This window comes from Pseudoliparis swirei, chromosome 24, assembly GCF_029220125.1.
Source record: "Pseudoliparis swirei isolate HS2019 ecotype Mariana Trench chromosome 24, NWPU_hadal_v1, whole genome shotgun sequence".
Lineage (NCBI taxonomy): Eukaryota > Metazoa > Chordata > Actinopteri > Perciformes > Liparidae > Pseudoliparis > Pseudoliparis swirei.
Genome location: NC_079411.1, coordinates 21131978 through 21155400, shown reverse-complemented (window position 1 = coordinate 21155400; position 23423 = coordinate 21131978). Strand labels below are relative to the sequence as shown.

The 23423-nt window shown below is 47.7% G+C and overlaps 1 protein-coding gene across 2 annotated transcripts in view; it reads left to right on the top strand.

The window, feature by feature from the left end:
* The window catches only part of LOC130190075 (B-cell lymphoma/leukemia 11A-like), a 38352-nt gene extending 16115 nt beyond the window's left edge, over positions 1 to 22237 (top strand). For both annotated transcript variants that reach the window (XM_056409268.1, XM_056409267.1), the window contains one exon: positions 18957 to 22237. In XM_056409268.1, the coding sequence (XP_056265243.1) occupies positions 18957 to 20941 (1985 nt within the window). In that variant the 3' untranslated portion in view covers positions 20942 to 22237. The remainder of the gene's footprint in view (positions 1 to 18956) is intronic.
* Positions 22238 to 23423: the final 1186 nt, after the last annotated feature.

The window sequence follows — 23423 nt, the reverse complement described above, 5'->3', positions numbered from 1 at the left end:
CAAAAAGTCGTAGTCCAGATCAAGAAAACTAGAAGCACGAATAATCCGCTAAGGAAATGATTCACACTTTGAACATCAGTGTCTGTCTGAGTGAACCAGCCTTCAGCTTGGGAAAGAGCCCACGGCGGTCCAGAGATCCCACCTACTGGTTCTGTCCGTCCCCCCCCCCCCCCGCAGCCCTGTGTCCAAAGAGGCTATCTATCGCCTGGACAGACTCCAGCCTCTCTGACCTTGATGTTTGTTTTCCTTGCATCCTCAGACATAAACACGTCTCTCTCGCATCCAGACATCCAGACGGGAAGTTATCCTCTCCGATGTCTTTCTTTTCGGTTCCTCTGTGAACCGGGATTCGATAATGTCCACGAGGATTGTCGTGAATTTTCTTCAGTGTGCATTTCTTCACCCCCCCCACCCCTCCCCCCTCCGGCCCCTGGCCCTTCTCCTCCCTCGTCCACCTGTCAGACCGGTTCTCTCTCTCTCTCGTTTCCATTACAGCGAAGCTCCCTTCTCCGTTTTCTCCTTCTTGACCAGGTAGTATTTTGTTATCAGTCAAGAAACCAGACTCCCTTATGACAACCCTTTACCCCGAGGTTCAAAGTGCCAAGATAATCATTCTCTATTTATACCTTCTTTTTTTATTGAGGCAAGCCCTTCTCTGCCAGTGAGCGGTCTCTGGCAGGCATTGCTCTCCATGCTGGACATGCCCTGTTCTCCCCAGGCTCTGGTACTGCTGTGGTCTGCCAAGTCACAGGGCCAGATTGCCTGTAATAGGCCTGTCATTTCCCTCTCATCATCTGTCAGCACTCTGGATCCAACTGCAGGGTCCAAAGAGAACTATACCACTCTCCAATTAAAAAGGTTAATTTGCCCTCACCCATCTCTAACCGCCCCCCCACCTCCTCTACAGATTTCCATGTCTTCATTAGTACTCATTTCTACTTCTGTGTTGCTTTTCCTTTGACTTTTTTCCCCCTCCTTTCTGTACCCTGATAAGTTGTAAACACTGTTTTAAAAAGGAAAAGGTAAAGGTGACCGGAAAGTAGTGTATTCCAAGCCAGCTTCTTGATACAATTGTTGAAAGTGCTCTTTTTTTTAATCACCTCTCCCAAGCAATTTAAGTTACAATCAGCTCAATTGCTTTGCACGGCGCATGCCCGGTTTGATTTGAACACTTCAAACTGACCAGCCTGAGGAAGCAGGAGATTAAAGACATACTTGTACAATTTGGGGAAGAAAAAAAAATTATATATATATATATAGATGGGATGCCACTCAAAGTTTAAATATGTAGCTGTAGCCAGCAGCTAACTAGCGTAGCTTAGCATAAACACCTTTTAGCGTGGGAAACAGCTAGCCTGGAGTCACCGTAAGGTTGCCGAGACTCGACTCACTCTTTCCTCAGTCTTCATGCTAAGCTAAGCTAATTGGCTACAGATATAAGAGTGTCTATTAATCACTTTGCCTAACTTTTTTCACAGAAGCGATTCTATCCCCTTGAGTTAGGAGTGACTCTAGTCTAGAGGTGGAGCACGAATAACACGGAGCGCTCCCTCCGCCTCTCTGAATGTTTCCTCTTCAGCGTCGTCAACAAGTAGCACAACACAAATCTCGTTACATCACACTAACTCTTAAAGACTTTCGTTGATTTGACATCGAAGAGGAGAAACCTGCCCGTCTTGCTCGACTGGGAGAAAGGTGTTTGACAACTGCTCCCGTTTGTGTGGTAGCCGTACTTCATTGTCATTATCCTCACACACTGCAGTGTCAAGTCTCTTTAAGCCTAAGCCAAACCTGAGGGGATGAGCAGTATGCAAGTGAGACCTGCTCCCCGTGGGATAGAGAGTCACAAGCTTACTCTCCTTCCTGTGATTTGACCCATTCGCGTATCTGGTCCGGACAAACACCTCCCCGCCTCCATATCGCCGCTTGTGGCCGGTTGCTGGCTCCTCTCAGTTCCCTCTTCCTCCCCTCACCCCTTTACTTATCATCCCTCCTGCCATCTTATTATCTGAGAAGTCGAAGGAAAGGGGCCCCCTGCATCTCCTCCTCCTCCTCCTCTTCCTTTTCTTCTTGACTTAAGCTACAGAAGTGTCATCACACGCGTGGACGTTAGGTGGACACGCCGCTTGGTGAACCCAACGCCCTGGCAGGAAGCTGCCCCCTAACCGCTGCCGGTACCTCTGCTCTCTGTCAGTTACAACTGCTGTCAAAATCTCCATTACTGCGTCCGGCCGACGACGTTCGTCTTTTTTCTGCATTAGCTTTGGGTTTCTGGGTCTTTGAGAGCAAAATATGGAGACACATTTGCTTTTAGTCAATTTAGTTTAAAGCTAGTTTATAGTAGGTCACTTTTTAGATATAGGTTTTTGGCGAAAGTGACTCTGCAAGCATTCGTCCAGAGTTTGATGGTCCAAAGCACATTTATGCATCATTCAGTAAGACAAAACAACATTTTCCCACAAGACGAGGAGCAAATAAGTTAGAAAGAGTGTTGCGAAATATGATTTTTGATTTAAGATGCATATTTAAATTAAAAATATATCATGATTGGATTTTGATTCCAAGTCGGAGATTGTTGGGTTACAGAGATGTTTCTGATGATAGGCTGCTGGAATTTCTACTTTTAGCCAATTTTGTTGGAGGATAGTTTACACTCGGTCACTTTATCGATAGTGACTTCGTCCAGACTTCGTCCGGAGTTTGTAGGATCTAAAACACATTTATGCATCATGCAGTAAGGCAAAACAACCTTTTTCCCACAAGGCAAAGAGGCAAAGAAGTAAGAAAGAGTTGAATTAAGAAGCATAAAAAAATATATCATGATTGGATTTTGATTTCAAGTTGGAGAGATTGTTGAGCAACTGATACAAATTAGCGCAAGATATCGGCCCGGCCGTACAATTAGTTCACCTAAATAAATCAGTCCTAGCAGCTGCGTCGTCATCTGCTGTTAAGTATAGTGGCATACTAAATGAAATTTGGGGTCACTCTTGCTAGTTTTAGTGATTAACATAAGCTAATGACTTGGAGGGATGAACAGGAGGTGGAGATAAAGAGGGGAGAGAAGGAGGGAAGAAGGGGGACGTTGTCTCGCTCCCTCACCCGCCATTAAAGGCCTGCCCCTGGATTTGGGAGAGCGGGCCAGTTTTTCCCATGCACAGTCAAACCCCTCTTCGGTTACACAAAATGTCTGCCTGTATGGCCACGGACAGAGATATTATTAGCGTTATTTTGCCTCAGTTATCCGAGAGCACGGTGCTTTTAGGCGCCCTTGTTTGAGTGGCTGACAGACACTTGAGTTTCTGCAGCAGATTAAATGAAATTTTAGCAGCTTTTTCTTGGGGCCAGGCCATAAAACCACACAAAGGAAGCAGCTGCCGCTAATGTAATCTAGAATGGGGTGCTGCAGTGTAAAGCTGTCCACCACTCTTTTGTTTTTCCCTTCTTCTCCACTCCACAGCTTTTTACGCCATTCTTGACACCCTTCAACTGCACCCTTCCTCTCCAGATAACATCCCCGTTCTTTCACTGCTCTTAATTCCTCCTTTTCCTCAGATGCCCCTCTGTGCGATGCGAAGGTGATGAAACCCGGACGAGAGCCATAAAGGCCATGTGTTTTATGAGCAAACATATCTTTTTATGTCCATACACATCCATAAGGCCGTGGCAAAAGTGCACAAGATAGCCAACGGGGTCGTCTGTAAAGTGTTCTCCTCCCGCAGGGCCGGCAGCATATCAGCTGGACATGTGTGTAACGGGCATATATGGTCTTTACAGTTTGACTTCGCACAAGCCGACAAAGTTCATTTCTCGGAATGCAACACAAGCAGTCTGACTAGGGTCGATGTCCCCGTAAACCTCTGCGAGAGCCGGCCAGAGGTTGTCGGCCCCTCTCAAAATGGCAGGGTGGATCTTGAAAAACCTGAGTTCACGTTAGCCGGGGAGTCGAGTTATACATTCCTGTCAGGGCTCTGTCATTGTACAAGTGACACGAGAGAAAGAAAAAAATAGGTGGTGGGGGGGAAGAAACAGAGGGAGAAATACTGCAGGAATCGGTCGCCGTTTGTCAATTAATAATCATTTGGAGCAGACGTTTGCATCGGCGCGGCAACATGTTTGCGCGTCGGAGACATCTCACGTTGAGACGACCACTGCTGCCTTCTGTAAATTAAGTTTTATAGTCTGTTAGAGAAGCAATGGCACACACATCTGTTCCATAAATCTCAGGTGGTGCTGCTGAAACCAGCGTTACCCATCCCCTGATCAGCCATTAATCAACATTTCCACACTTCCACACAGACATATATATATATATATATATATATATATATATATATTTATACACGGCCGGTTAGCTGCTACACTTTCCAGGACTTCAGTGTGTTGCATTGGAAAACGCTGCTATACTACTAAGTGCATGTGACAATAGACTACACTAGAGTTTAACACATGAGCTCTGACCTCTTTGTGTGGCTACAAGATATGCTCTACTGTGTGTGTGTGTGTGTGTGTGTGTGTGTGTGTACTTGCATCATGCCTGCCTCCTGGCTGTGTGTAAGCACGTCTTGCCCCTACCTGTTGTGGAATGTCTGAGTTCATGGACCCTTTCTGTGCGGAGACAATGGCTCGAAGGTGGACTCAGTCTGCCATTCAGCCATTCAGTCACTCCGTCTTTACGCATGTGTGTTCTCTCCTGCAGCTGTCTGCGAATAAATCCTCCTGTCACCAGAGGCACACAGGCTTTCTTCACGCATCCTGTCCATCGACTCTTTTCCCGAGGTCCAAAAAGCTCATTTTAACGTTTCTCTTAAGTCACGTACGTCTAGAGGGGGGGGGGGGGGGGGTTAGAGAGAAAGGATTTTTTTTTAATACTTGTTGCTTTTGTACCTGTTACTGCCCCCCCCGCCCTGTCTCCGTCTTACGTCTTTATCTTCCTGTCTCCTCCGAGCTGCGCCCGTCTCATCATTTGTTCCTTTTCAACCAATTATGAACAGTCCTCGTAAAAAAAAAAAAAAACAAGATTCGTCGAGGTGCGTGCGGCACACATGCGCACATGCACCTTTTTTACACGGCAACGCCACACATGTTTACTTAAACCCGATGACCCGCCCCCCTTTTTTTTCGGCTCCTCTGCTCCGCCCTCCCTCCCTCCTTCCTTCCCTCCCCAGGGTCGGTCGCTATAGCCCCCCCTTATAAACATTGTGATCTATAGGAGCCCTAGACCCAGACAGATTTTTGGCATGGCTGTGCAGGTAGCATTCCAGCACGGTTTGAGATCTTAGGGCCCGAGCCTCGTTAAAAGTCTGATTTATGCTCTACAGCTGGGCACAAAGGCACCTACAGGTTGGCTACCTTAATTAATATCACGCTCGCTACTGCTTGGACCTATACGCATGTTCCCGACACACCTCTCGGGAGAATAAACGGATGAGTCCACAGGCTGTATTTTTTTAACAGGCCGGTGACGACATGTAACTGAGAAGAGACACGTATAGCCTTGTTAAACATGATTATAACTTATTATTAGTTAGAGTGCCACCAGGTTAATTAAACGTATCGTTGATAGAAATGCAGATTCTCAGGAATGCGGCGAACGGTGTGTTAGCTTTCTGGGTCCGCACTAGGTCCTACGGTCCACCATTTTACCCGCCGTCTCTCTCTTAGTTGCTATGGCGGCTGATCACAGCACATGTCTTCAATTAGTCGGCTGGAATCTGGTACAGGGAGCCCCGGAGATGAAGAAGTGTGTGGAGCGTGGCCTGCCGTGGCCAAGCACATGGCTCATTCATCTTACAAACGGTTATTGATGGTAAACGTTACATGTAAGTATTAACGGGCGGAATTCACCTTGTTCTGAAGCCTACAGTCTTTTCTCTGATGGTACGGTCCATCCTTGTGTCATTTGGGAGAGATTATTGTGCCCCAATCCAACTTTTACCCATTTTCTTCGGGACAAACCAACATGTCTTAAAGGTCCTGCAAGTTTTAGTGTCAACCTCTAGCACAGAGTGGAGGGAAATAAAGTGACCTACAAACATTTGTAGGTCACTTTGAATATCTGACCACTTCCTGCTTCTGTCAGAATGTCTTGAAGGGATTGCATTCGGGCTGAACAGGAGGCCATTTTGCAATTTTAATTAGGATTTGGAAAGCAATGTTTTCTCCTCGATGAATTAATAATGGAACAGGGGAACGTTAGGGTTGGATGAATGGACGATGGTCTCACTGTTAGTGGCCGTGTCCTTATTACAGGACCGAGGGAACTTCATGTCTCAGACCTTACTATTCATGACATTACAATGGATTTAACTTGTGATACTGTACCAAGAAATGCTGAACTTGTCATACAATCAGTTTCCATTTAAGCCAGATCTGCGGTCACCGCATGCAGAAGCATATCGCTCTTGAATTCCCCACTTCTCTGTATCTTAGGTAATTGGATTTGCGATCTACAGCTGACCCGGAGACACCCCTCGATCTAAAGAGTCCAAGCTATTGATGCTCCCATAACCACTCGACCACCGTGTGCACAGTCACACACAGCAGATGGGACGCGTGTTAAACCCTCAGCCTCCACCGCTCCGGGCCACGGGACACTCCAACACACTGGCCCTCTTGTTTTAAAGTGCCATGTCCCTCTACAATGCCTTGTGGCTCGTATGCATAACGAACTGCTATGGTTGGCCCGAGCTCACATGCCCTGGTCCCTCTCACCCTGAGGTGGTAGGGCAGGGTGAAAAATAACTGCATGTTTAAAACAGCCCTTGTTCACCAGCGTGGACCATGCTTTTAGAGCTTCCGGGGCTTCTCGGAGCAAATAACTGAGGTCAACACTGTTTCTCAACAGTTCCCTATACTTCCACTTCATGTGGCGGTTTTTTTTTACTGGTGATCCAGGTGCATTCCAAATCCCAAACCGTAAAAAAAAAAAAAGGCTCTCAACCCACTTCAACCTGGAGCTCTGTCCCACAGAGATTAAAGGTAATGATGGAGTGTCTTTCCCTCGCTCTATTTTCCCCTTTTGCTCCCTGTGTCTCACTTTCTCTGGAAATATTATTTACAGTCTCGGAGCACCTCGGGCAAAGGCAGGAGGAGGAAAAGAAAAGACTTGTACACACTGGCCTAACGGATTTTCCTGCCCGGCACACTAAATGAGTGGGTGGAGAGAAGATGAGAGGTTTATCGTGGCACAGGTGTTAAAGGTAGTGTGACTTTCAGCTCAGGGAAACAATGATTTGGAGAAACTATGTGTGTGGGTACTTCAGGTGGAAAAAAACGAAGACAAAAAATGTGAAGGAGATACTGTGTTTGTGTGTATGGGGGTCAGTGTATGTGTGTTTGTGTGTGTGTGTGTGTGTGTGATTGTGAAAGACCCACTTTTACCTCCCCTCAGTGCTGTCATCAGCGTGTTAAGGAAATAGCGTGATAGAAGGAGGAGTAACAAGGGAGCATGCAGGCTGCATGAGGGGCGAAGAGAGAGGGAGAGAGGGCGAGAGAATGACTCTATCCTCCAAACAGGCTGAAGTGTTTACTCAGGCCAGACACACTCAGTGTGTGTGTGTGTGTGTGTGTGTGTGTGTGCGGACTTCCATGAGTGCAGAGATACCCTGACTGCAGGTCTGTGCCTGTAGATCAGGCGAAGTCACTGCCCTCTCTTCCTGTTCCAATTTTCTTTACTTCCTTCATTTTTTGTTCATCCCCAACCTTTTGTTGCACTCTTCTTGCATATGATTTATGGCAGTAAGTCCACTTGTGGCCTGAATATGTGTGTGTGTGTGTGTGTGTGGGGTAAAGCACACAGAAGGTGGACAAAATGACAGGAACACAAACACGACGTGGGCTACATGTCTCAAATCTACGGTCTGTAGAAGGTATTCAGGTTTTTGTATGAGAGGCGTGGCAGATATTATCTTTTGTTCTTATTATAAACGTATGAGAGAGTCACACTTCATTTGCCAAAAAAAGTTCAGCCTTGTTTAGAGTAGGAGAGAGAGAGAGGGGAGGAACATAGTTCCTTCACACTTGATCCGAGGGTACTGCGACCTGCCGATGCCGCGTAGAATAAATAAAGAAGAAGAAAAAAGCAATACGTTCTCGTTCTTTGGCATCGTATACATGTGGACTGACAACAATGAAACAACACCGAAGATAAAACAAGACTATTGGACATGTTCTCCTTACACAAGGTCGTTGTGTGTCGCTGTCTGATACGGGGGGCTCAAGTCCTGGCGCGTCCGTCTTATGAGGATGACAGCTTTTAATTCCTAAGTTTGTGGTGTTTAATGATTGGCTTATGAAGTCACATTACGTTGGTTTTTTTACATCCAGTATGTTGTAATTTTTTTGTGACAATATAACAGCGACTGACGTCTCGATTTCCGCATATTCAACCAGTAAAGCTGTCGACGGTCGAGGCCGTATCGTAATGGGACTGTGTGGCGTCATCACTTCCTCGCAGTCCTTTTTTTTCTCCATGCAGTGTTTGTGTGTCTGTGAAGACGGCTGGAGTGGGGGGAGGGGGAGAGGGGGGGGGGGGGAGCCGAGGTCCGATACAGGGCCTCGTATGCTCTGGTGGAGGCCAATCGCGTCCATACCCAAATGGCATGCAGGCTCATAACGCGCTCCACTCGTCCAATCGCCGGAGACGAAACACTTTTGACAGTGTCGGATGCCCCCCCCTCCCCCCCGGGGGGGCCTTATCATCCGCTGCTGCCTGCCTCCCTGCCTTCCCTAACGCTGTTCCCTGCTCTCCTGATGCTATCTATCTGGAGATTTATGCAGAAATGTGCAGCCAGTCGACCTCCCTGGTCACCCCCCCCCCCCATCCATCCGTTCTGCAGGGGGGACGCCGGCCCTGTCAAAAGCTGAGCTATGCAGAGATAGCGAAGCTCGGGCGGCTGGCCTCGTGTCTTACGGAGGGGGCTTTCTTGTCCGTACACTTCAAACAGGGATGAAGAGCTTGTAAGGAAAGACAAGCAGACGCTCTCGTGTGAATGCCGCAGCCTGTATTTCTGAAAGCAAAGGAGACGGGGGGGGGGGGGGGGAAGTCTGTTTCTCTCCGTGAGCAACTTGAATTCTATTGAATCCTGTTTTATTTTCTTCATTAGCCTCTTTTACACCACCCTCCTCGCCGCACGCTGTAGTTTATTGAGACGCGTCTTTTAATTTGACACTTTTCACATTTCCCCTCTGAAGTGCTGCGAGACTCCTCGCCCATCTGGGATTATTGCCCGAGTCTCAAAATACTCCCGCTTGATTAAGTCTTCTTCTGTACCTGGATACGTGTGCTTGAACTGACACTTTTAGCAGTTTCTTTGATTCCACTCCTTTTATTTAATACCTCCTCCGTCGAGCGTCGGCTTTTGTTGACGGGCGGTTTTGATCCTGTGAAGCGGATCCCAACTCAATAAATAATCTCTGCGGGTTGCTTACATAAGCGTTGGTCCATTTAATTAGGCCGGTTAAGCTTAGAAGCCCAGAGGTCTTTTTTCGCTGTACCATTAGAAGCAGAGGATGAGAAACAACAGCGTGCGGCCTCCCACCGTCTCCGGTAAGCAAGAGAGCAAATAATGATCTGCATCAGAGGCACGGCCGGCCCGGGCTATTAGAAGGTCCGCCGGACCGAGCCGCACCCAAGCACGAAGCCGTCCAGCTGGGCTTAGTTTATGGGGTGGACATGCGGAGGGATGGAGACACGGACGGATGGGTGGGTGGGTGGGTGGATGGTCAGTTCAAATGCAGTTCAACCGAGCATGGATGAAAGGGAGTTGGGTTACGCAGGGAAGCACACAGGGGTAGAGCGATGCTAATTCTGAAATGATTGTAGCAAGCGTGTTACATACTAATGTCCATGCACACACACACACACACACAGGCGCACACACGCACAACTGCGTGCGTACAGAAATGTGGTCATACTCACCGACAATGAGCGAGCATGCCTGTTAGAAACTTACACGCATGCAAAAGCACACGCATGTGAAAACACACACTGACACACACACACACACACAGATCTGATGATCTGCTTCCGCCCCTTGCTTGTTCATGCCAGCCAGTCTTTTCTTGTCCCCAGTCTACCGTTCTCCCAGACCCCTTCTTTCTTCTTCGTAAAGCGTCTCTCACTCGATGTATCCTTCTTTTTTCTTCTTTTTTTTCCACGTCTCAATGTGTGTGATGTGCGTCGCGGTTCATGGTCTTGCTTCTCCCAACCGTGTCATGTGTGACTCCCAACACCAGCCAGCGTCGCAGGCCCCTCGGTCCACAAAAAAAAGGTTGCGACTTGGGCCCGTTCTGTTTCCCCGGCTGGCTTTCTGTTCAGTAAACCGTATTTCCTGCATCCGGCTTTGTCTCAGGAACAAGTGTTGGTCAAACAAGCCTTTTGTCTGTGGCCAGTGGCTAAGCACACCACAACGAGTCTGGCCCGGGACAAAGAAGTGAGTGTATGAGCCTTGGTGTGTGTGTGTGTGTGTAGTAGTAGGGAAACACAGACAAACAGAGAGAGGTAGAGAAGTAAAGAGGAAGGTCAAGGCCAGCCAGCTGCTCCATTAGGTATTTTCACAAACGGATGCCGAGGCTGATAAAACATCTTCGGGGTGATAACGCGTACGAGACGCCAACGAATGCAATGAAATGAAAAGCTCCCCTCACACTCTAAAGCCTCCTGGCGACGAGTGATTATAGAGTTCAATCCTTTTCCCACTCAGACCTTCAAGTCAGGTGAAAGTCACGTACAACAGACTGGATTAAGAAAAAGAAAAAAAAAGCATGAGGCTAGAGAACGGCTGTAGTGTGTGCGTGCCTCGTGCGGCCTCCTGCAAGTTCCCCACCGTCTTCCTCAACCTGTCCTCTGCTGCTTCCCCCTTTCACCCCTGTCCAATCCCTGACTGTGAATACCCTAATGACATAAACAGAGGAGTAATCACATTAACGCCAGTTACGGGGCTGAGGCGCTCTTAAGAGGCACTGTATTGACAACCCTCCGTCTTCCCAAGGCTCTCGCTCCTACACCTATAAACACTTATGAATATTGGCAAAGACCCGCGATTAGCATAATCACTTTTCAGGTGTGTGTGTGAGTGCTCCAGAGGGCCCCCGAGGCGACCGACAGTTTGGGGGAAATGGCGGAGAGATGCCGCGTGTCCCGAGTGTCTCGCCGTTTTCTGTGCCTTCCCCTTCGCTCTGTCTCCTTTTGGACGCTAATCCCGTTAGCTTGTTCGTCCATTAGCTAAATGACCAATATCAGTGAGAGCTGCGTGGTCACACCAGGACTGTGAGTCTCGGTCAAGGACGGAGCTAAATAAAACTGTCGGTCAAGCCAAAAGTCTGCACGCTTTTTTTGGGGGGGGGATGTGTGGGCTGGAAAAGTTTGAGAGAGTATCGGGACGGTCGATGGCCGGTGGGTTTTGATTGAAAGACGGTTATTTTTCCATCAACGCTAACACTGGGGTCAAGGTCATTGTTGTCTCGGCGTCTGTTGTTTTGTTTGTTTGCGCTTGTGGCCGTTGGGGGGGGGATAAAAGGAGAAAGGGGTGGCACGGTTCCTCCGTGTGTCGAGGGAGTGTGTCGCGTGAGACCGGCTGTGGGGGCGGGGGGGGGGGGGGGGGTTGGGTCACTAACAATAGAGAACAATGCATGAGCAACGCACACGTGACGCCTTCAGCCTCCCAGACTGCTGGGATTGCTTTGTCTGGTCAACCCTGCCGTCTGGGTACGGCGGTGTCAACACGGCGTTCACCGATACCCGGTATGCTAACGGTGGCGTCTTTTCCCCGCCGCCCCTTGTGACCGTTGTCCTTTCGCTTTTGCGCGATCCCTCGGGTTGGGATCGTTTATATGGCATCGTTTTTTAAAATTATTTTGTAACTTCTCTGGTGACTTCGCCCTGTCAGCAGGTTACGATAGCACTATCATCAGCGGAGGCATACACCGTGTTTTTCTCTGCGTGAGAGTGTGCCGAGCACACTAGCGGTCAGGCCGGGCGCGATGGGGAGACGGTCCCCTTGAAAACGTGGAGACCGGTGATGACAAGAGCAGCCTGAACTCAGATTAGTACCGTCACGTTGATTGCAAGTCTTGCATTCATAAATGTAGGCCAACAAATGAAAAATGTGCCGTTCTAACCATGTTTAAGCTAGCTCGCGCTAGCTAAAAGCGACGAACTAGCGCGAGCTACGGGCTACGAGCGTCAGTGCGGCCATGAAAGAAGAGGTTTTGAATGTCGTCATTGTCAATCGTCGTTTTGTGCCTTTTATTTTTATTTAAGTATCGGTACTGGCACCGTTCAGGCATCGGTAGCCTATCGTTTTAAAAGTAGCGGTTTAGCGCAGGTATCGGAAAAAAGAAAAAAAAGATGTTTTCGTGATTATTGTTCCTCTACTTTTTCTGCTCCTGATCCTCCTGCCATCTCTCACTTCTCATATATATATTAGTGCTGTGAAAAATAACGCGTTAACTCAGTTAATCCAATTACAGGTTTAACTAGTTTTTTTTTTTTTAACGCATGCGCAGAATGAGCTTTCCAATCCGTCTGTTGTTGGTCGTTGGGACGAAAAAAAAGTCACTTGCAAAATGAGCTTCCAATACACCACTTCAATCTGAACTCTGTCCGCTCTCATGCAGACGGTCTGTTCATCGGTAATGATCCTTCCGCAGGTTCACCTCCGGAAACCTTGTTACGACTTTTACTTCCTGTAGATCAGGGTCTCAACACGTCGATCGCGACCTGCCAGTCGATCGCGGCGTAGTGTTGGTAGATCGCATGACATTAAAGAGATTGGCGCCCCCTGACATGTTCTCTATAGCACGTCTTTGTTCTTTTATTAAACTAAACGTCTGTTGTTGATCGTATCTCCACAGCAGCATGTCATCTCTGTCTCTACGCGTTGCGTTAACACTTATCGATCTCCGTCTGGCGCGCCACAGAGCTCCGTGCGCGCGCATCGGGACCGAGCAAAAAAAGTCACTTGTCAATCTGTCCACCTTTAGATTGTATCATGGTGGAGTTAATGGTTGACAAACAAGAGAAAAATGCTCTGTTTAACCCTCCTGTTACCTTTACATTTACTAACATATTTTACCCTCGGGGTCAATTTGACCCCAGCAATTAAAACCTCCAGAAAATTATTAGAATTAATATTGTTTCCCAAGTTTAAGTGTGAGGTACTTTATGTTTGTTTGTTGACTACCTTGTTACGGCCTCTCGGTTAACTAGGGATGCACAGGCCGCAACATACAAAAAGGGATACAGCTAAGGGGGAAACAAAGGAGGCAAATAATAAAGTTAAATACTTGAACAAAATAAGGAAGATTTATTTCACAGTTAAAGGTTTAACGAAGGGCCGAATAACACAGAAGCAAAGCAACAGGAAAAATAGGCGTCAGGGTCTCCAAGGCCAACACAACAAACAAAACCACAATGCTAACTAGAAATCAAAAGATACCACTGACCTACCATTGAAGAAAGGAAAAACAATACTAAGCTCCCTGTCTGACCACAAAACAGGAGAAAACTGACACAACAAAAATGGCAGAGAACCCCTACAAGCTTGACCCGAAAATACAAATGGTGGCCAACACTTCGGCACCATACCACAGAATGGTCACAGCTCAGAGGTGGAGAGAGAGAGAGAAACACTTAGTCAGGGTGTATATAAGCCCCGCCTGCTGGTTAGGTGATCCCTCTCAGGTGGTGGTACTCCAGGCGTACCAGAACTGAGAGAGATAGCTCCACCCTCTTCCTGAAAGAGGGCCGTCTCAGTCACGGGACGTAACACCCCTTCCCATAAAAACATGCATAACTTTTAAGTTATGTCACACCCGACCATCCTAATTTCTCTTCATGCTCCATCTTGACTGGTTTGGTGAAGTCTGGGGCAGCCAATACCAGAGCACCAACCAGTGATAGGAACCGCCGGAGTTCCCGTCTGGTCATGGGTACTGGCACTGACACAGGGCCCACTTGCTTCCGCGAGTTGGTCATCTGACGAGCACCCTGCACATCACCCGCGCCACGCCGCCGTCTGACTTCCTTGGCTCCGAACTTTTGCAGAGCGTCCAAACTCTTGCCACATTCTGCACCTGCTCCGAACGTGGGTCGTTGGGCTGGCTCTTTGCAAAAACCACCGCGCTGTTGCATCTCCTTATCCAACGAGAAGTCTGCCATTTTGGGGGTTTCAGGTGCAGAATCACGATGATCGAGGGGCAGCTTGTCATTTTCTAAGACAAGTGCAAGACTGGCGGCAGCCAGGTTTCCTCCTTTCCGTCTCCTTCTCTGGGACCTGTTGAGGACACTGACACGAAAAACATCAGGATGACTTTCCACCAAGTCATCCTTCACTGAATTATGATTATTCACCACATCACTAACACCCCTGGCCCGCGTTCCTGGCTGAGGCTGCCGCTTGCGCTTGAGGGTCAGGCAGTCAGCAATGAGATGACCAGTGTGGTGGCAATAGAAGCACTGCCTTTCTGACTTTGGGTTTGCAAAGGCCCCTCGTGAACGCTGGAAAGGTGGGGCAGCATCTCTTGGGCTATTGTCATGGGTAGCCATTTCCCGCTTCCCCACGAAGACGCTCTTGTGGGTCAATGCAAACTCCTCCGCGAGGACAGCAGCTTCCTGCACAGTTGTGGCTTTCTGTTCGTTCAGGTACACCATGACCGGCTCTGGAACACAGATCCTAAACTCTTCCAGCAAAATCAATTCCCGGAGTGAGCTAAAATCCGTGACATTGCTGGCTAGGCACCATCTGTCAAACAGCATCACCTTTTCTCTCGCAAACTCAACAAAGGTTTGAGGGAGAGATTTCCTCAGACTACGAAAATGTTGTCGATAGGCTTCCGGCACCAGCTCATAAGTCCTAAGTATTGCCTGTTTCACGCGAGTATAACTTAAACTGTCTTCAATAGACAGAGCTGCACATGCCTCTTGTGCCTTACCAACCAACTTGCATTGTAACAGTAGAGGCCAGGCCTCCTTGGGCCAATGCAGGGCGGTGGCAATACACTCAAATGCGCTGAAGTAGGCTTCAACCTCAGTTTCTCGGAAAGGAGGGACTAGAGCAATATTTCTGCTGACATCGAATGCTAACGAGTTTAAAACTGACTGGGAAGACCCAGGTTGGCTAATAGCCTCCTGTTGAGACTGCAACTCAATCTGGCGAATTTTTATTGCCGTTTCGGCATCAAGCTTACGGCAACTCAGCTGGAATTCTAGCCCTTTAAATAAATAAAAAAGTTGATATTTCTGATATGTTTGACACAGTGAAAAACAGCCTGGGGTCAAATTGACCCCAAAGAACACCGACATTAAACATTGAATGGGGTCAAATTGACCCGAAAGGTAACAGGAGGGTTAAACATTCTGTTTAGGATGAAGATGTATTAATGTTCCATATGGAAGAAAACTGCTAAATAACTGCTGAGTTGCAGCACCATTGTATAGAAGAATGTATAAATGTATATATCCGTCTTTTGTCATAAATCTCTATGTTCTCACAAAATATACCGAGAATATCGGTAATATGTGATTAATCATGATTAATCCACAAAAACCTGTGATTAACCCGATTAAAAATTTTAATCGTTTCACAGCCCTAATATATATATATATTAGGGCTGTGAAAAATAACGCGTTAACTCAGTTAATTAAATTACAGGATTAATTAGTTAATTTTTTTTAACGCATTTAACGCATGCGCGGAATGAGCTTCCAATCCGTCTGTTGTTGGTCGTCTCTAACCAGCAGCGTGTCATTTTGTCTCTACGTGTCGCGTTAACACGACTCCAATCTCCGTCTCGCGCGCCGCAGAGCTCGGATGCCGGGACGAAAAAAAGTCACTTGCAACCCCCCCCCCCCCCAGTCAACACGCGCACTGGTGAGCAAGTTATGTGCACCCCTGGTATAAATGTATATATGTGATTAATCATGATTAATCCACAGAAACCTGTGATTAACCTGATTACAATTTTTAATCGTTTCACAGCCCTAATATATATATATATATATATATATATATATATATGTGTCTTCTGTCTCCACCCACCAAAGTCCCCTCTTTCAGCCCTTGCCATGAAATGGTAGCGAAGGGGTTGTCAGTGTGGTTTCTCCTCTCCGCTGATCCTATTTCAAAGGGACCTGGAGATCCAGCATTAGCCCGAGCTCTCCTGCTCTCTACAGACTTGGAGTTAATGGAAGGAGAGAAAACAGACGGTCAGAGTGAGAGGGAGAGCTCTCCTTTATTCCATTAGAGGACAGACTCGTTTATAAGATCATCCTTTCTCCCTGGCGCAGTTCTCTCCTCTTCTTACTTGCAAAAAGAAAGAAAAAAAAAAAGGCCGTCAGAAGCCTCGTCGGAACGCCTTTTTTCTCCTTTAGAAAACCCCTCCGTCCTTCCATCCCTTCCACTGCATCTGTCAAGGACAGTCGTGGGGTTACTTAGACATCCACTCCGGCCATTGTTGTGAATCTGGGCATTGCTTCGGTTTGGCTTGTTGATGCCCATCAACGCGTCCACATAGCCCGGATGGGAATAACAATTATTGTGGCACGAGGACAGTTTGTCAGACGGCCGAGTGATTGCACGGCGCGAGACACGCCGTCGCTTCTGATACATAAGGAAAAAGGATTGGCCACCTTGCTTTGAAGTGTTGTGGCTCCGGTGTCCTTCAGCAATGTGGTGGGCTCGTCATTAGGAATGTCTCCTTCACGCCACACTTCTCCTCCTTTTCCTTTTTCACCCTGCCTCCTTCTTTCACTTCCACAATCCCTCGATGCTTTTCTTTCCTCCCCGACAAACGCGGCTGTGTCTCGGCGGAGAGGAGAGGGCGACTTTCGAGCCAACCCCCCCCCCCCCCACCACCACCACCATCACCACCACCACCACCACCAATCTCCCTCTCTCGTCCTTCACAATAACAGAACATTTCATCTGTTTTTCAACCTCGTGCACACTCTCTGCTCACACGTTAAGACAGGGGGGGGGGGGGGGAGTGTGTGCATTAGGCTGCAAATCAAAGCGAAAGCCGACGGCGGAGGCCAGGTTATTGCGACCGGTTTTTTACGAGAGATATGGGGCTTTCTTTTTTGAAGCCATAAAAAAAACACACACATAATCGTGGGCAACATACATATGGCCGAAGCCGATGTAATGGGCACATTTTATTTGTGCTTATGAGAAGAAGGAGCGGAAAAAAACGTGTACCGGCAAATGGCTTTTTTATGATGGAAAAATTCCATAGTGGGTCAAAGCCCCTTGCAGGTGGCAGCAATTAACTGTAATTTTTGCAGATTGTAATGATCCATAATTTACCAGTATAACCCCCTCACAACTCTTTTCAGTCAAGAGGAGAGGAAAAAAAGGGTTTGCGCGGAGGTTTTGATTGGGTGCACATTTTATGCCGTGTTCTGGTCCTTTTAAGTGAGATTGTTGGAAGGGGGGGGGTGGGGGGGGGGGGGGTGGCCGTGAACACACAAGATAGAAAGGAGAACCACAAAAAAAATGGCAATCTGTTCCATCTATCGCTCGTCCACAACATCCCTCTCTTTTTTTTCTTCTTCCCGGCAGCCGTCTTCTCTTCTCTGCCCCTCCGTCACCCCTTTGTCTCTCCGCCACAGTGGGCTTAAAACATGCACGACTGTCCATCCACCATCTTAGGGATCATTTATAGTCGCAATCACACACACACACACACACGCAAACACACACACGCAAACACACGCGCGCGTGGCCTATCTTCGTCTCCCCCTTGTTCTCCCTCGTCTGGCCATGGTTTTTTGGGGTTCAGTGTCTGCAAATGACTTCAGAAAAAGAAAGAAAAAAGCCCTCCGGTGAAAAAAAAGAAGAAGAAAAAAAAGAGAGAAGAAAGGATAAGAAAGCCAGAAGATGAAACGAGGGAACACATTTGCAAGAGGCGGATGCTTCTTATTTTGCATATCTCTCACTTCTGCTTTCCCCTTCTTCTCCTTTTCTATTCACCTGAGAGGATTTAAATAAATCCATAAAGCGTGAAATAACCGAAATAGAAAAGTAATGCATGAAATGCATTTTTAGAGGAGCCTCCCACACACACACACACACACACACACAAACACAAACACACGCACACACTCAAACACTCAAACACAATTTCTCCCTTCGCTTCTTTTTGCCGCGAATGTGTGTTTTCTTGTGATAAACGCCGGTACAATTTCTCAACACGTGACCTCTTATTTGTATTCAGCATTAATATGCAGCATCAGATACATGTCCCGCTCTAGCCTCGCTAATTCTGTAAACACGGCGTTGGAGGAGAGATGAGTGTGTTTAACGAGATTAGGCGTGCGTTGTCAGGCAAATCTGCAGTCAGTGTGCAAGTGCTATTGAAAGTCAATTATTGTTTGAAATATTCCTATGCCTTCTCAACTGTGTAAATTGTGTACTTGCTGCCTGAGATATCTTTCATTATTGTTTAATTAATTCTCGTGTTAAGTGTACACCAACTGGAAATGAAAGCTGGGTTTACTTTTTTTAATTTTTTAAATGCACATTAAATCTATCACATATGTTATAGTTTAGGATTTCAGAATCTTTTTTTAAAATCATACATTATACAGTGTGTTAGGATTCAGTCTTGTTTAATGATCTAAAGAGTAAGAGGGAAGATTTATTTATCTGTGGGAATAAAAACAAATTTGAGCCAATATTTTTTTTAAAGCTTCCCGTAATGACGTCATTTTTGCCCATGAATAATTGGTGGTGTTTATGTCTAATGGGGTTTTATTTTGAAAGTGCCAAAGATGAAAATATAGCTGCGAGTGAACTCACATTCTCTCAGTTTTTGAAGATCACATCGGACATGTTGCTTCTTATTTATAACCCTCACTTCATCATTGTCGTGTCATGATTCTACAGTGAGTTGTTTTACTAATTTGTCAGGTTAATTTGAAAATGTCTTCCTTTGTGTTTCCCTATTATCAGATAAAGATGAGCCCAGCAGTTACACCTGCACCAGCTGTAAGCAGCCCTTCACCAGTGCCTGGTTCCTGCTCCAGCACGCCCAGAACGCCCACGGCTTCCGCATCTATCTGGAGAGCGAACCCGGCAGCCCCCTCACCCCCCGCGTGGCCGCGGCCCCCGGGATGGGGGGCGACTGCGCCTCCTCCCAGCCTCCCCTCCACGCCGTCCACCTGGCCGGCGGCAGTCCTTACAGCCTCCTGAGGATGCCGGGCTCCGGATCCGGCCGGGATTCGGTGTCCACGCCTCGCGAGGGCCGTTACCCGCGCACGCCGCCGCTGTTCAGCCCGCCGCCGCGCCACCACCTCAGCCCCGATGACCTGGCCCTGGCGACCCACCACCCCAGCGCTTTCGACAGGGTGATGAGGCTCAACTCGGTGCCGCTAGAAGCCCCTCCGATGGACTTCTCTCGACGTCTACGCGAGCTGGCGGGCAACGCCACCGGGGCTTCCCCGCCGCTCTCCCCCAACAGGCCCAGCCCTATGCAACGGCTGCTGCAGCCGTTCCAGCCGGGTGCCAAGCCTCCGTTTTCAGCCACGCCTCCCCTCTCCACCTCTCAGTCGCCTTCCGGATCGCGCTCCACCCCCAATCCCAATGTGTCCAACGCAACCCAACCGGGCACGCCTCTCAAGTCAAAGTCTTGCGAGTTCTGCGGGAAGACCTTCAAGTTCCAGAGCAACCTCATCGTCCACCGGCGTAGCCACACGGGGGAGAAGCCATTCAAATGCCACCTGTGTAACCACGCCTGCACCCAGGCCAGCAAACTGAAGCGACACATGAAGACGCACTGCCAGAGCAAGTCGTCGGCGCTCAACGCCAAGTCGGACGACGGCCTCTCGACCGGGAGCTCCCTCGAGGCGGGCACCAGCGGTCCGATCGGCAGCGCCACGGACGCCCTCAAGTCGGTGGTGGCCAAGTTCAAGAGCGAGAACAACGGCCTGTTGCCCGAAAACGGAGAGGAGGAGGAGGGAGAGGAGGAGGAGGAGGAAGAGGAGGAGGAGGAGGAGGAGGAGGAAGAGGAAGAGGGGGAGGAGGAGGAAGAGGAGGAGGTCGAGACGAAGCCCGCGGTCGAGGAAGAGGAGGAGAGGAACGACTATTGCTTCAGCCTGCGGCTCGAAGGGGCCCGCCACCACCAGAACAGCGAGGCCCTCCACCCGCGCCGCAGGAGCTCGTCCCGGGAGCCCGGCGACGAAGACTCGACCCTGGAGTCAGACCGAGCCGGAGTCGGGGCCACGACCGCCGTCAACGGCCTGGGTCCTCTGTCCACCGACGTCCTGTCCAGGAAGCTGCTGCGGGGACGGGTCAGCCCCGGGTCCCTCAGTCCCCTGGCCAAGCGCATCAAGGTGGAGAAGGACCTGGACCCCCACACGCCCACCATCCCCAACACGGAGAACGTCTACTCCCAGTGGCTCGCCGGCTACGCCGCCTCCCGACAACTCAAGGACCCCTTCATCAACTTCACGGGCGGGGACTCCAGACAATCGCCGTTCGCCTCCTCGTCCGAGCACTCGTCGGAGAACGGCAGCTTGCGCTTCTCCACGCCGCCGGGCGAGCTGGACGGCGAGCGGGCCGCGTCGGGACGCAGCGGCACGGGCAGCGGGGCCAGCACCCCGCACGGCGGCAGCGGCAACGGCAGGCCCAACTCCAAGGACGGCCGGCGCAGCGACACGTGCGAGTACTGCGGCAAGGTGTTCAAGAACTGCAGCAACTTGACGGTGCACCGACGCAGCCACACGGGCGAGCGGCCGTACAAGTGCGAGCTGTGCAGCTACGCGTGCGCCCAGAGCTCCAAGCTCACCCGCCACATGAAGACCCACGGACAGATGGGCAAGGACGTGTACAAATGTGAAATCTGCCACATGCCTTTCAGTGTATACAGCACTCTGGAGAAACACATGAAGAAGTGGCACAATGACCGCCCTCTGGATAACGACATTAAGACCGAGTAGGCTCGCTCTCGGCTCCCCCGGCGAGGAAAGAGACCCGCGGCTAACGAGCCAATAATAGAGGGGAGAAGGACGACAGGGTTTAGACGGTACAGCCCTGTCGTCACGACCCCCCCCACCCCCGACTGGAAAAAAGCTGAACGCATGATCCATCATTGGGGCAATACTATTGCATCGAACTTTTTTGAGCCTTTCTATTGTGCAATAATTTACACGTTTTGTATTTTTTGTAACTGGTCGGCATGCTCGGTGTGTTTTGGCTACTTAGAGAGAGACATTTGTCCTCGGCTGGTGTTTTTTTTTTTTTTTTTTTTTTTGGTTGTACATGTGTTGCTGTTGATACTTTTGTATCTTCAACGTAAAGAAAAAAGAAGAAAAAAATAGAAGAAAAATAAAAGAATGTTAATGATGAGAACCCATGCTGCATACAGTACATACTGTTTTACATATCATGTACAGTTTAGTGTTCAAACATAGTGGACATGTGTCATATTATCAAAACATCAAGACAAGCAGGGTCACACTTAAAACTGATCTTTGTGAAAGATTTTTTTCCATGCAAGATTGAGATAAGATATATATAAATATATACATATAGAAATTGGGCTGCCTATGAAATGCTAGGCACTAAGCGCCATGAAATATTTCTTTGACAAACAAGCAATGAAATTAACAATATGGTGTAAAATGACAACAAAGAGTGCCTTGGATATTTTACCTGCATTAGTTAATCCTCCTTTTTTGCTATAAGCTCGGAGTTTCAGCTATAAGAAGATTACAGGACATTTTTGTGCACATATGAAATAATCAGGTCCTTGCATCAAGCACCTGTACAACCCTGTCGTTTTGTGACTTAGCAGAGCATAAGGAACCAGCTGAAAAAAACAACAAGAAAACAACACAAAAAAAAGATGATGTGTACCTCTGGTAAATCATTTATCTGCCTGACTCGTGTATATTGTTATTCTCCAGATTATGATTCTGTTTACTGGCATGTTACATGCTAAAAAAAGGAGTATGTGTGTAGAGTTTTGGTTTAGGTGTTTAATGTTTTTTCCGGTACCACGTGTACCAAAACTGAGAGGGTAGTCTGACGAGTTGTTTTTTTAACCAACGTAATGCTCTTAATTTTCCAGATTGTTTATTTTCTTTGAAAATTAAGAGTTTGCTGGTTGTTGTTTTGTTTGTTTTGTAAGTAGCGCATCATTATGTTTTCTTCAGTGTCAGCCACGCAGCAGTGTAGCCAGCAGCCACTCGGAGACCACGGAGTGGTTATTTTGTATTTCTTTTTGTCCTATAAGCCAGACAGACTTTTGGGTGAGAGTGGGTGGGGGAGGGGGGGCTGGGCTGGTGTCGGAGGGTGAGGGTAGCGGGGGTTGACCAGGTGTCTCTACAAATTCAATTATGTCCTTATAGCGCTTATTCTCTTTACCGCATTCGAGAAATAAAAAAACCCTGAAGTAATCTGAAATCTTTTTTTTATGAACACATTGGAAAATATTTGAAATGGTCTAAAAGTCAAGAATCAGAATTTGAAAAAAAAGAAAAGAATTCCATGACGAAATTTGCCCGTTTCACACAAACGATCTTTAAGAGTCACATTTTGTTCCGTTCAGTCAACATACTCTTGACCTCATTGTGGTATTTTATTTTATTTTATTTTTAAAAATCTCCATCCCGTCATTGTTAATGATATAGCACTTGTCACTCTGCCTTGGCTTCTGTATCTGTCTCTCTAATCGGAGGTACAGTCGGTTGAGTATAAAACGAGGGCCAGATTCCAGATCTGGGACTACTTACATGCACTGTTCAATTTTCCCAGTTTACAGTCGGACGTTCAAGGGAAAACTTGCTCTTATGCTGACAGATTAGTGTGGTGTCATTGCTTTGCATTAAAAAAGTTGAACTAGAAACTGTCGCCAGCCATGTCTCCTCCCGAGGAACCCAGACGTTAGTGTTTGGCCCTCGGGGGTATCAATGCAGGAACCGCCATAGAAATATCCTGCTTCATACCGACTCTAGAAATATACTGCTCAGTACAGAAAGGAAAAAAGAAAAAAAAAGTCTACAAATTTGATTTAAAAAAGATAAGTAAATTGTGTTGTTGATTTATGAAAGTAACACGTCAATATCTTTAGGGGAGAACCTTATTTAAATGTGTTTTTTCCCCAGTTTTTTTTAAATTGTTTATTGTTGTTTCTCTTTTCTGTCTTGGTGGACATCTGGGACTTGATCACTATGTATTGAATTGTAATGAACATGTCTCTCATCTTTTTTGCCTTTTTACTATACACAAGTCTTCAGGTTGAACACACATTTGCATTGGGAAGAGATTTATGATATATGAATATATAGAGTGAACTTAAAACACATAGGAAAATGCACACTCATGTAAGTTCCTATGTTCAAAACACATTTATGGTCTACTTTTTTCCTGTATTTAGAATGGTATTTGAAATTAATGTTCACTTAGTGTAGGCACTTA